Source organism: Eriocheir sinensis, chromosome 70 (genome assembly GCF_024679095.1).
Source record: "Eriocheir sinensis breed Jianghai 21 chromosome 70, ASM2467909v1, whole genome shotgun sequence".
NCBI classification, from domain to species: Eukaryota; Metazoa; Arthropoda; class Malacostraca; order Decapoda; family Varunidae; genus Eriocheir; species Eriocheir sinensis.
The window spans coordinates 4941951-4955883 of NC_066578.1; the positions used below are offsets into that span (position 1 = coordinate 4941951).

The following is a 13933-nucleotide window of genomic DNA, read 5'->3' on the forward strand; positions in this document are numbered from 1 at the left end:
ACTTTACTACCAATAATACATAAGTAGGCGCAAAATTTAAGAAATGTATGATATATGCGTACCATTAGCATCGAAACCAAGCACCATACAGAAAATTATATAAAACATATTTTGTAGAAAATCTTTCATAGAATAGTTTTTATATAAACACTTCTTCTTCTAAAGTTAATATTAACCGAGATATTTACAAAAAACTGTTTTTCGCCGCCATTTTTTCAAGATGGCCGCCAAAACCGGGGCGATAGAGGGGTGCAAAATTGATATGTTTTTATATACTCTATTATGAAGGTGATGACACTAATTGCAGCTTTCCGTAAATTTTTTCCTTTCTCATCATTTTCTTTGTCTCATTTGACTGGCCTAATGCAGATAATAAGCTTGTTGTTCTTTCTAATCCGTCTCTCCCAACAGTTGCTCTCTTTCTTCTTTTCCACATGGAGATAATAAGCTTCATATACTTTTCCGTCTCTCCACTTTTCTCAAATATCAGTCTGCTTATATGTGAAGTTTCAACACCAAACGTCTTCCTTGTTCCTGGTGATGTTGTATTTGCCTTCAGCTAATGTTCCAAGCTTTCTTCTGCCCTCGTCCCACATAGCTTTCATCATAACACTCTTGGGTGACCCTCCTGACCTGGCAACACTGATAGTCATTCATTGTCGTTTTCTTCGAGCGCGACTTCCTAAAGTAGCGCTCACAACTTTACACTGTGCCGACTTTGGGCCACGAAAACCCAGCGACTCCGGGAACACGAGGTCTTGGGTGTGAAATGTCGACATGAAAGGGTTGGTATTGCAAGACACTTTCCCTTCTCACTTCAGCTATTTCTAAGGGTCAAAGAGGGGGTCAATCGGGTTCTAATGAGTGTTTCTTTAGGTTCATGGTACAGAAGAAGGGTCAAACTACCACCAGGGTCATCAAACTACTCCTGGAATTGCCCACAACTCCTACGAAAGCCTTGTCAAATATGTGTGCTTGGGCGACGACCATGTACGACCCTTCCACATTAACAGGTCACACCCAAGACCTCGTATACCCCGAGTCGCTGGGCACAGTGTGAACGCGGCTTAACACTCCTCGCCTTGGCTTCCCTTAACGCTATCTCTGTGAAGCCGAGGTAGCGGATGTAGAGAGATTGAAGTTATTATGTATACTTCTCTATCCTCTGTGTTTGATGTTCTTAGTATTGAGTAGTGGAATGTCTTGTATAGGTTTTTGATTTCTTGTATTTCGTGTTGTCGTATCTACCAGCTAAGCGGATGTGCATAGACAGATTGACGTCATTATGTTCGGTTATCTAATCATTGTGTTTGTCCTTAGTATCGAGTTGTTTAGTAAGTCTTGTTTTGGGTTCGTATATCGCCGCCAAATTCACCAAACATCAAAGGAAGCTCACGAAGAAAGACTATGTTTATGTATTTCTTTGTTATGTGTTTATTTTCCCTAGTATAGAGTAGTAGAGTTTGCTGTTTAGATTTAGATTGTGTGTATTTCGTGTTGAGCAGCAAGAGTAGACGAATATGTGGGTTTCGATCTCCTTTCTCACCGGCCATTGTGTGTGTGTGTGTGTGTGTGTGTTGAGGGTTGTGTGTGAATGCATCGGAGTGTGTTGAGGCGGAACGCACACTCATTACGGTACTCTGAACGCACTCACTCGTGGACTTGATGCCGGTTAAAACACTACAACACTACACCGCTAACTATCACGGGGAACTTGTCATTTATTTGCTATGTTATTTATGTTATGTTAGTTATGATGGAATTAAGTTATTTAAGAATGTGAAAAAAACCACTCATGAGAACCTGACTAACCTCCTCTGTGGCCTTTGAAAATAGATGTGAGATTGTGAGAGGCGAGAAGGTGTGAGAATACGAGTTAAGTTGAGGAGAGGAAGGTAGAGATTGAATGTGCAGTTCCCGTTATTCTCCCGCCTTCCACTAGTCAACAGTTAGCCCGGTAGCAGCGACGGGCCAAATTTGTGGCTTTACCGTGTAGCAGCGACGGGCCAAATTTGTGGCTTTACCGTGTAGCAGCGACGAGCCAAATTTGTGGCTTTACCATGTAGCAGCGACGGGCCAAATTTGTGGCTTTACCGTGTAGCAGCGACGGGCCAAATTTGTGGCTTTACCGTGTAGCAGCGACGGGCCAAATTTGTGGCTTTACCGTGTAGCAGCGACGGGCCAAATTTGTGGCTTTACCGTGTAGCAGCGACGGGCCACATTTTTGCTATGATATAAACCCTCCAAAAACAGATGATGCATAAACTGATCACAAATGCGTTGATATATATTATGAAAAGGTTTGCGTGAGGGATGATTTTTTTCTCATTAATTCGCTTAGAGGGAAGGGCCTTTAAGAAACATGATCCCCGCAGCTACCGGGTTAAGAGGGAAAGAATGTTGAATGTTTAGTTGGGTTCGTTTATCACCGTCATCGCTGTGTGTCGAGGAATAGCGTAGTCAGTGAAGCGTTAGTGAAATTGCGTCGATGTGTTGAACAGTGAAAGGCGAACCGGAGGACCGACCTCTCGCCGCCTCTCACCAGGGGGGGCGCGGCGCCACTCACAGCCCCCCCCTTCCTGGCACTCCCCCTTAGCCCCTCCTTTCCCGGCACCTCCGCGTGACAACACAACGCCCCGGGCACTAACTCACATCCGCCTAAGTCTCCACTCACATGTACACTCATACCTGTCCACACACACACACACAGGGGCCTACCTCAACTGTTTATATATGCTGAACAGGTAAAGGAAAGTGAGGAGTGTTGGGTTTGACACCATTTCTCTGTATACGAATTTTTCTTTACCTCGGTTTTTTTCCTTCACCGTCTCTGTCGTGTTGTTTGTCCCTTTGAGTCGTCGTGGAGAGGTCTTCACTTACCGGGTGGATGGCAGATGTACGAGACAGGTTGCCAAGTCAAGCTCTTTTTATGCGTCGACCTCGTGTCAGCGGGTCAAAAGGTCAGTAGGTCTTCGGTAATGGCAGGGGCGGACTCAAGGCTGGACGGAGCGAGCGAAGAAGAAGGTGGAAGTTGAGGTTGCCGGGTGGAAGGAGAGAGTGGAGTGGACGCTGGCATACTGTGTGGAAGCGAGGAAGGTGGTTAAGGTTGCCAGGTGGAAGAGAGAGGGAGTGGATGCCGGTATGCTGTGTGGAGTTGAAGTTGTGAGATGGAGGAAGAAGGATGGCATAAATTCTGAGTGGAGGCGAGTGAGGTGGTTGAGGTTACCGGGTGGAAGAAGAAGGGAGTGAAGGGAGTAAGTGGAGCGGGCGCCGGCATAAGGGTGGAGTGGAGACGGGAGTGTAGTTGAGGTGGAAGTAGACGGAGTAGATAAGCGCTTTACAACAGGATGCCATAATCAGGGAGCGAGAAAAGAACGGGAAAAGTGAAAGTATGAGAGAGCTGGCTGGTTGGTTGTGTGGTTGTTTGGTTGCTGACTGACTACGAGGAGGAGGAGGAGGAGGATTTTGGTAGTGGTAGTGGTGGTGGAATGGAAGAGTTGATATGGTCGTGTTAGGAGGAGGAGAAGGAGGAGGTTGTTGAGACTTGTGGAATGGAAGAGTTGATATTGAAGGAGGAGAAGGAGGAGGAGGAGGTCGTTGGCAGTGATGGAATGGAAGGGGCGAAGGGGTGATGGGGGTCTGGTAATAATAGGTCTGCAGGGGGTGATAATGAATGGGTTGTGTTGGTAATAGTGGCGGGCCCTTGGTGGTGGTGGTGAGGGCTTGAAGGAGGAGGAGGAGGAGAAAGGGAGAAGGGTGTCGCGTCCTTGGGTCCTTTTTTCCTTATGCTGAGCTAAGAGACGAGATGATCCGGTGTGTGTGTGTGTGTGTGTGTGTGTGTGTGTGTGTGTGTGTGTGTGTGTGTTTCCTAGTTATCTATGAAGTGTGTTAATCTGTTGAGGAAAAAAAAATAATAAGCGGAGAGACTAAACAAACAGGTCTTTTTTGCGTGTTAATCCTAAGAAGAAAAATATATTAGCAGTTATTATTTATTCTTTTATTTGTTTATTTACTAAGAGACTCAACGGTCAGGTCTTTTATGTGTGTTAATCGTAAGAAGAAATATGTTACCAGTTCTTATTTTTCTTTATTTTTTCATTTTTTTTTGCCCTTTTCCACCTGAGCAGTTTTGTTATTTCTTTTTTTTTTCATTTTTATTTGCCCTTTTCTACCTCTACCTGAGTCTGGGCGTGTCAAGAAAAAGAAAGGATTGTGACACAGCGGCGGGGCAGGAACTGTGCCACTCGGTCGGGCTGGAGGTGCTGTCAGCCTTGCCCCGCCCTGGTGAGGAGAGGCCGGGGAAGTAGGTCGCCTCAACGGCCTCAACTCCTCTTGCGCTGGCACCCAACTGGCCTGCCCTCTGCCCCTCCCAAGGCCCCGTAAGAGAAGGCCTTGCCCCTCCCCGCCCTACACAGCAAGCCCCCTCCCCCCCCACGCATACACTAATCCTCCCGGGTGTCACAACGAAAGACCAATGCGGGCTAAGGTCTCACGTTTTTGGTTAGGCTCGTCCAGTGTAGGCCTAGTGTGGTCAGCCTCCAGTGAGTGGGTTGACGGGGCCGAGGAGCTGAAAGTTTGTCGCTGTGAATAGTGAGGCTAACTTGACTTCACTGGCTACTCCACTCCTCTTGAATGGACGCTGTTGTGCTATTTGGTGACTCAGAGTTAAGAGTTAAATTGGTTCACTGTTTTGCTTCCTGTGGGGCTGTTGGCTTGGCTGTCATCATGGTTAGGTCAGTGAATGGTGAGGCCAACTTGACTTCACTGGCTACTCCACTCCTCTTGAATGGACGCTGTTATGCTATTCGGTGACTCAGAGTTCAATTGGTGTCAGTCTTTTGCTTCCTGTGGGGCTGCTGGCTTGGCTGTCATCATGGTTAGGTCAGTGAATGGTGAGGCTAACGACTTCACTCGCTTCTCTCCTCTTGAGTGGACGCTGTTGTGCTATTCGGTGACTCAGAGTTCAATTGGTGTCACTCTTTGCGTCTTCCTGCGGGTCTGCTGGCTTGGCTTCACGGCTCGGTGGTTGATATTCACGGGCCAAGTACCGCTGTAGGACAAGGTGGTGTAGTGGGAGAGAGGCCAGTGCTTCGTGGCGGGGGGCGGGAAGGTAAGCGGGGGACGGACAGGGAGAGGGACGCAAGGATAGTTGACGCTATGACCCGACCAGCTGTGGGCTCAAAACCTCGAGGTAAATAAAGAAGTGTTGGGAAAGGGACCTGGTTTCGGCGAGGTGGTGCGGGGTCGGGCATTTCACTATAAGCTAGCGGGGAGTGACGCAAGCGCTGCCCTGAGGCTGTGTGAAGGGAGGCAGGGCGAGGCAGAGCGGACCGTTGTATAGCATCCCTTTCTTCAGGTTCATGGTACAGAAGAAGGGTCAGACTACCACCAGGGTCATAAAACTACTCCTGGTTGTATTATGAGAAATTTCGCCGCCCAAGAACACCTATTTGACAAGGCTTTCGTAGGAGTGTGGGGGATTTCCAGTAGTAGTTTAATGACCCTGGTGGTAGTTTGACCCTTCGTCTGTACCGTGAACCTAAGGAAACACTCATTAGAACCCGACTGACCCCCTCTTTGACCTTCAGAAATAGCTGATGGGAGAAGCGAAGGTGTCTTATAATACTAAGCTTAATGTTATGCTGTCCGTTGGGAGTGTGCTGAGGTCAGGCAGGGACGGTAGGCAGTGCAGCGGGTGTACCGATTGTCTCTCTAATGTTATGCAGTCCGTTGGGAGTGTGCTGAGGTCAGGAAGGGACGGTCGGCAGTGCAGCGGGTGTTCTGACAAATGCTTTTTCCTCTTCCTTCCAGACCGGCGTGAGGCAAGACGTCAAGAAGCGCATTGAGGACATCCGCTTGCTGGAGTCGCGGAAGTCAGCCCGCCTCGCCGACCAGGACACTGACTTCGCCAAACTCGCCGACATGTCCACAGACCGCAAGGAGCGCAAGCCGTCTCAGACCATAGACGTGCCAGCGCCCACCACAGGCTTCCAAGGGTGAGTGTTCCCGTGGGCAGGGCGTTGCAGAAGGGTACTAGTATGGAGCCCCGGGACCTGAGTTATGTCGGCGCCTTCCATGAGATATAGGGATGGAGGGAAGGGAGAAAGGATGAGAGAACGGAGGATGGTCGGGATGAGGAACGAGAGGGAGAGAGAGGCTGCGGGGCATATCGGGCGGGGCAGTTAGCCGTCCCCAAGACCCTTGACCCCACACCCCTCCACTGCCCCTCTCCCTCCTTCTCCCTCCCTCCCTCTTCACTTGGGTCCCGTCCGCAGGCTCTCAGCTCACTCAACATCCCGGCTAAACTTACCCAACCCGCCCCGCCCCACCCTCTCTCCCTTCCTCTCTCTCAACCTGCCCCGCCCCACCCTCTCTCCCTTCCTCTCTTTGAACCTGCCCCGCCCCACCCACTCTCTCCCTCTCTACCGTGGCCAGTCTTCCCGTGATCCACCTTCAGTTAGTCTTTAGTGGCTCAGACGAAGCATGCTATGTACCGATGGCCTGAATTCATGACCCATATAGAGGAAATTGATCTTAGAGGGACAGGAAGGGGTGGCATGTGTGTGCGTGTGTGTGTATTGGGGAGGGGATGCTTGTGTGTGTGTGTGTGTGTGTGTGTGTGTGTGTGTGTGTTCCAGGAAGGAGTAGTGTTATTTGAGAGGTCATCGCTCGCCACTCACACCACCGTCATCCCCCTGCGGCTGAGAGAGAGAGAGAGAGAGAGAGAGAGAGAGAGAGAGAGAGAGAGAGAGAGAGAGAGAGATGAGGGTGAGAGATGAGGGTGAGGGGAGAACAAGAGTGTGTATAAGAAAGTATATTTTATATCAGAGAGAGAGAGAGAGAGAGAGAGAGGTCATGGAGTTCATAGAAAGAGCAGGACACGATGACGTCAGCGATTTGAGTGCTGGTCTTAGGCGAGTGTAACCTGCCTCCTCTCACATCGGGCAGTAGTCGTGGTCGGTCGGGAGTTCCGCCTTTGTAACAGCACTACCTAATGTGTCTCTACTATCTGGGTCTTCTATTTTCCTCTTTTTCTTTCATTCTTTTTTCTCGTATTGTCCAAAACTTGTGTAGTGTTGCTTTTGTTTCTTCCGTGTGTTCATTTTCAAATATAAGTTTTCCCCAGGCAGCCTCACTTTTCCCCGCACTCCACCTTCCACCATCCCCACCCTCTTCCCCCTCCTCCTCCCCCCTTCCCTGCCCAGCGTCACGCCTCAGAGGTTGCCTGCGTCACGTTCAGTCCAGGGCGGTGACGTGGTCGTGGCCGGCGGGGCAGCTGGAGGCCGGGTCGTGGTGTTAGCTCAGGTAGTCCCGGCGGATGTTTCTTATTAGTGCAAGACAAACCATTGATTCACCCACGCAATGAACTCTCCCGCCATTGCACTTCGGGACTGGAAGCTGTGTTGAGGTGTTACAAGTCCCAGCGGGTGTTCCTTATTAGGGCAAGACTCACCATTCACCAACGCAATGAACACTCCCGTTAATGCACTTCGGGACTGGAGGCTGTGTTGAGGTGTTACAAGTCCCAGCGGGTGTTCCTCATTAGGGCAAGACTCACCATTCACCAACGCAATGAACACTCCCGTTAATGCACTTCGGGACTGGAGGCTGTGTCGAGGTGTTAGAAATCCCAGCGGGTGTTCCTTATTAGGGCAAGACTCACCGGGTCGTTTTACAAGGCTTCCGTAGGAGTTGTGGGCATTTCCAGCAGTAGTTTTATGACCCTGGTGGTAGTTTGACCCTTCCTCTGTACCATGAACCTGAAGAAACACTAATTAGAACCCGATTGACCCCCGCTTTGACCTTTATAAATAGCTGATGTGAATAGCCAAAGTGTCTTATTATACCGAGTACCGATTCACCAACGCAATGAACACTCCCGTTAATGCACTTCGGGACTGGAGGCTGTGTTGAGGTGTTACAAGTCCTAGCGGGTGTTCCTTATTAGGGCAAGACTCACTGATTCACCAACGCAATGAACTCTATAGCCAATGCAATTCGAGACGCTGACCTGCTTGGCACATGAAAAATCGTTATTATAGATATATGTATTAAGTGAAGCCCTGAGCCATCGCCTGTGTAAAGCCAGATTTGTTAAACATCATATATTAGTGAGTTATGTTGCTTATGTGGCTTTCTTGTTTACCCGTTCTTGAAGGCGTGGTCATTTTTTATATATTTTTTATATAACTTTCTACGACTGAGTTTGTATACAATATGTCTTAACTCTGAAAATCCAACACTTCTAACAAATTACGTCCCAAATATGGAGTTTAAACAGCTAAATTTGCCTCATAACTTAATACTACCACTACTACTATTACTACTACTACTACTACTACTACTACTACTACTACTACTACTACTAGTTTTAATACGCCCAGCGGCATATATAACGACATGCGTGACAGCCAAATTACCTACATAACTTCATAAATACAATACCACGTGCCTGACTGGTGTAGTTATAATATACCACCTCGGGCATGGAGAGTCCTTGAGGCAATGATGTGTTTAGTCACGAGCCCATTGCCTGCACTCTTATGTCGCCTCGCTGCCTGACTTACTGGCGAAGGTTAGACTGCGCTGGCTCGGGCTGGTTTGCGGGCGAGGCGGGATCAAGGTTACTGCCGCCGCTTGAAGGTGAAGAACGTGTCCCTTGGCTCTCCATCACGAGTAGATGACCATTGTGGAACCAGTTTATCCAGGTCGTTATGGAGTTTGCGGTTTGCGGTTGAGGTGGGATCAAGGTTAATGCAGCCGCTTGGAGGTGAAGGAGGTGTCTCATGCAACCTCTCAAGAGCGTAGTTACATCCCCTTGGCCCTCCATCACGAGTAGATGACCATTGTGGAACCAGTTTATCCAGGTCGTTATGGAGTTTGCGGTTTGCGGTTGAGGTGGGATCAAGGTTAATGCAGCCGCTTGGAGGTGAAGGAGGTGTCCCATGCAACCTCTCAAGAGCGTAGTTACATTCCCTTGGCCCTCCATCACGAGTAGATGACCATTGTGGAACCAGTTTATCCAGGTCGTTATGGAGTTTGCGGTTTGCGGTTGTGGTGCGATCAAGGTTACTTCTGCCGCTTGGAGGTGAAGTAGATGTCTCATGCAACCTCTCAAGAGCGTAGTTATATCCCCTTAGCTCTCCCTCACGAGTAGATGACCATTGTGGAACCAGTTTATCCAGGTCGTTTTGGAGTTTGCGGTTTGCGGTTGAGGTGCGATCAAGGTTAATGCAGCCGCTTGGAGGTGAAGGTGGTGTCCCATGCAACCTCTTAAGAGCGTAGTTACATTCCCTTGGCTCTCCATCACGAGTAGATGACCATTGTGGAACCGGTTTATCCAGGTCGTTATGGAGTTTGCGGTTCGCGGGTGTGGTGGGATCAAGGTTACTGTTGCCGCTTGGAGGTGAAGGAGGTGTCCCATGCAACCTCTCGAGAGCGTAGTTACATTCCCTTGGTCCTCCATCACGAGTAGATGAGCATTGTGGAACCGGTTTGTCCGCGTCGTTTTGGAGTTTGGTTCGCGGGTGTGGTGGGATCAAGGGTACTGCTGCCTCGCGAAGGTGTCTCATCCAACCCCTCGAGAGCCTTGTACTCCACTATCCACCACAGAGGCAGAGGAAGACCTGGGAGTGTATGTAACCAGGCTACCAGCGAAGGCCAAATCCGTGCCAATCACAGTAGACGGGTTGGGATAAACGTCGTCTTTCACTGCTTACTTCAATCACATCAACTTAGAATGCATTACGGTGTCTCCATCTCTATTTGGGTGTACTTCCCTTTAGCCCTCCATCATTAGTAGAGGATTAAAGTGGAACCGTTTTGTCCAGATCGTTTGCAGGCGAAGTGGGATCAAGGTTACTTCTGCCGGGTGGAGGTGAAGGAGGTGTCCCATGCAACCTCTCGAGAGCGTAGTAACTTCACCTTGCATCGCCATCTTTAGTAGAGGACTATATAGTGGAACCAGTTTGTCCAGACCGTTTTGACGTTGACTCTCATCAAACGTTCGGGTCTCCTGCTACGAACGTTTTTCGGAGCCAGAAAGGATTTACGTCGGGTAGTCTTGAGTGTTTTTCCTGTTCACAAATCGCGGAAGCCTTGCAGAACTACCACCAGGCTCACGAAACCACCCTTGGAAAACCAGACAACTTCCGCGGGAGAGCCTTTTGAAATGAATGAACTAAGCCTTTTAAGAGTTTGATAACATGGACCTTTTCCTCTCAGCCACTTTGCCACACAGTCCCAACACCAATCCCTTTCTCTCATATCAACAGGAGGAATGCATAGAAAGGTCATTGCTGTAGGGGGTCCCATGACGCGTTAGGCTTTCGTTGTTGCGTTGGGGAAGGGAGGAAGGTAGCACTAGGGAGCACAGGTGTGATGAAGCAGGACAGGTGTGTGGTGTGAGCCGCAGGTGTGACGGTCAGAAAGGTGCGGTGGCATGCGGAAGTGTGTGACTGTCACGCTCATCACTCGGGTAGAAGTTAAGGGGCTGTCACACTGGTCAAATTTTCCGTGGATCTTCAGTCAAACCACGATTTCCGCTAGCGTGGTCTCATTTGTTTCCTGTTATTCCTGCTGATGATGATGGTGAGTAATACCGTCGTCCTTCAGTGAAATCTACCTTAGCTTTGGAAGATCGTGGACACGTCAGAAAACCACGGAAATAGGAGAACCACGCCAGCGGAAATCGTGGTTTGACTGACGATCCACGGAAAATTTGCCCCTTTAGTGTGGAGTATCCCGACCTCCCTGCACGTGTCAATGTCCTTCCTCTTCCTCTTCTTCAGTCTCAGGGCGGTTCAGTAGGGAGGATAACTTATTGATACTCTCGGCGTGTGCATAACCTTTGGTCCATGTGCTTATACGTATCAAGCATCCATTACGACTATTCTCAAGACCACAGAGAAGATTAACCGAGTTTCTAGTAGTATCCGCAGTCCTCCCTCTACCCGATTGGCCTTTTATAGTTAAAATAATAACAATGGGATGAGTGTGGGAAGCTGGTAACACTGCTCCTTAATAATTAACGCGTCCTTGACATTCTGAGGCGAGGAGGAGGAGGAGAGGCAGAGGAGGGAGTCACATTCTTGAACTTCGTCGGCTAAGCTCATAAATTTCAGAAGGCTTTTGTAGGAGTTGTGAGCTTTTCCAGGGGTAGTTTTATGACCCTGGTGGTAGTTTAACCCTTCTGTACCATGAACCTAAAGAAACACACATTTGACAAGGCTTTCGTAGGGGTTTTGGGGATTTCCAGGGGTAGTTTCATGACCCTGGTGGTAGTTTAACCTTTCTTCTGTACCATGAACTTAAAGAAAGACACATTTAACAAGGCTTTCGTAGGAGTTTGGGGCATTTCCAGGGATAGTTTTATGACCCTGGTGGTAGTTTAACCCTTCTTCTGTACCATGAACCTAAAGAAACACACATTTGACAAGGCTTTCGTAGGAGTTTGGGGCATTTCCAGGGGTAGTTTCATGACCCTGGTGGTAGTTTAACCCTTCTTCTGTACCATGAACCTAAAAAAACACACATTTGACAAGGCTTTCGTATGAATTTGGGGCATTTCCAGGGGTAGTTTCATGACCCTGGTGGTAGTTTAACCCTTCTTCTGTACCATGAACCCAAGAAAACACTCATTAGAACCCGACTGATCTCCTTTTCGGCCTTTGGAAGTAGTTGATGGGAAGAGTGGATGCCTCCGACAATGCCAACCAGACCGTGACCTCTCCTGCCCCGGCGTGACGTCAATGTAAGCGCCGCTGATCGTTAAATTCAATCACTTCTTCGTCGGGAGAATAAGAACTTAAGGCGGCGTGTGCGTGATCCCGGAGGCTGCTCGCTGCTCAAGACTCGGCTCCTTCTCTTCCTCATACTCGCCCTCTCTCTCGATTTCTCCTCCTCCTCCTCCTCCTCTTTCTCATCCTCCTTCTTGTTCCTCTTCTCCTCCTCCTCCTTCTCCTGTTTTTCCTCCTGCTCATCTTCGTCGTCTCTCTTCTCTTCCTCCTCCTCCTCCTCCTCCTCCTCCTCCTCCTCCTCCTCCTCCTCCTTCCCATCCTCCTTCTTGTTCCTCTTCTCCTCCTCCCTTCTCTCTCCCTCCTCCTCCTCCTCCTCCTCCTCCTCCTCCTTCAGCTGCTCCTGTCTGTCTTGATTTTACTCTTTTTTATCTTCTTAGTGAGGAAGATAAATAGGCGTCGTGTCAGAGCTGAATAATAGAAAAAACGAGTGACCAGACTAAAGAAAGGAATGAAATAGATTGTAGTTGAGGCTCATGCGATAGAACATCAGAATAGATAAGTAGAATATGAAGTGTGACTATGCCGGTTTTATTTTAGAAGGAAACTAAGCAGCTCAACGACGCAGGTAAAAGAACAATGGAGATAAGTATTACAGGAAAATATAAATAGACCGAGAATTTACTCGTGAACTAGAAGAAACATAGGTTGGCACTTTTGCTTCTCACATTAACAATTTCTAAAGGTTAAAGAGGGGGTCAGTCGGGTTCTAATGAGTGTTTCCTTAGGTTCACGGTACAGAAGAAGGGTCAAACTAACACCAGGGTCATAAAACTACTCCTGGAAATGCCCACAACTCCTACGAAAGCCTTGTCAAATATGTGTTCTTGGGCGTCGAAATGTCTTAAAATACGGCCCATAGACTTTGGATTCTTTTTGTGAGCAGCGAGTAGCGGGCTTTTTATATTATAGCTTACTTTTGTTGTGCCCTTGAGCTGCCTCCTTAGTTGTAAAAAAAAAATTGAACTACGAGAATGTACACGCCTCATGGATAGGTAGGTCGCTAAAGACAGATATACAGTACGATGGATGAATGTGTACAGAGAGCTGGATAAGGAAAGTTTACACGGACCCTCGAAATGGATAATCATGGGTATAGAGATGAAGACAAAGGGATAGCAAGACAGCTGGGTATAGTTAGGTCTGGACAAAGGTAAAGACAGATATAGTACGATGAATGGATATGTATAGAGAGCTGGATAAGGAAAGTTTGCACGGACCCTCGAAATGGATAATCATGGGTATAGAGATGAAGACGAAGGGATAGCAAGACTGCTGGGTATAGTTAGGTCTGGACAAAGGTAAGGACAGGTATAGTACGATGAATGGATATGTACAGAGAGCTGGATAAGGAAAGTTTACACGGACCCTCGATATGGATAATCATGGGTATAGAGATGAAGACGAAGGGATAGCAAGACAGCTGGGTATAGTTAGGTCTGGACAAAGGTAAGGACAGGTATAGTACGATGAATGGATATGTATAGAGAGCTGGATAAGGAAAGTTTACACGGACCCTTGAAATGGATAATCATGGGTATAGAGATGAAGACGAAGGGATAGCAAGACAGCTGGGTATAGTTAGATTTGGACAAAGGTAAGGACAGGTATAGTACGATGAATGAATGGATGATAGAGCTGGGATAAAGGAAAGTTTACGCGGACCCTTGAAATGGATAATCATGGGTATAGAGATGAAGACGAAGGGATAGCAAGATAGCTGGGTATAATTAGGTCTGGACAAAGGTAAAGACAGGTATAGTACGATGAATGGATATGTATAGAGAGCTGGATAAGGAAAGTTTACACGGACCCTCGAAATGGATAATCATGGGTATAGAGACGGAGACAAAGGGATAGCAAGAGTATATTTAGATTTGGACAAAGAGACATTGATAGGTAAATGGGTTAAAGGGAAAGGTGAACGAAGATAACTGAATATATTTAGAGGTAGACAAAGAAACATGAATGGGTACATGAGTAAAGATATGCGATGAATTTAGAAGTGGACGACGAAAAATGACATAGAGGAGAATACATAGTGAAAGACAAGTTACATACAGGTAGATAAATAGATGTAGCCGAAATAGGAAGAAAAATGAGCAATGAAAGAAATTAGATACAGAAAGAAAGAAAAT

The 13933-nt window shown here is 47.8% G+C and overlaps 1 protein-coding gene across 2 annotated transcripts in view; it reads left to right on the top strand.

The window, feature by feature from the left end:
• The window catches only part of LOC126988758 (zinc finger protein 704-like), a 193190-nt gene that overhangs the window by 22103 nt on the left and 157154 nt on the right, over nt 1–13933 (top strand). For both annotated transcript variants that reach the window (XM_050847152.1, XM_050847153.1), the window contains exon 2: nt 5812–5996. In XM_050847152.1, the coding sequence (XP_050703109.1) occupies nt 5812–5996 (185 nt within the window). The remainder of the gene's footprint in view (nt 1–5811; nt 5997–13933) is intronic.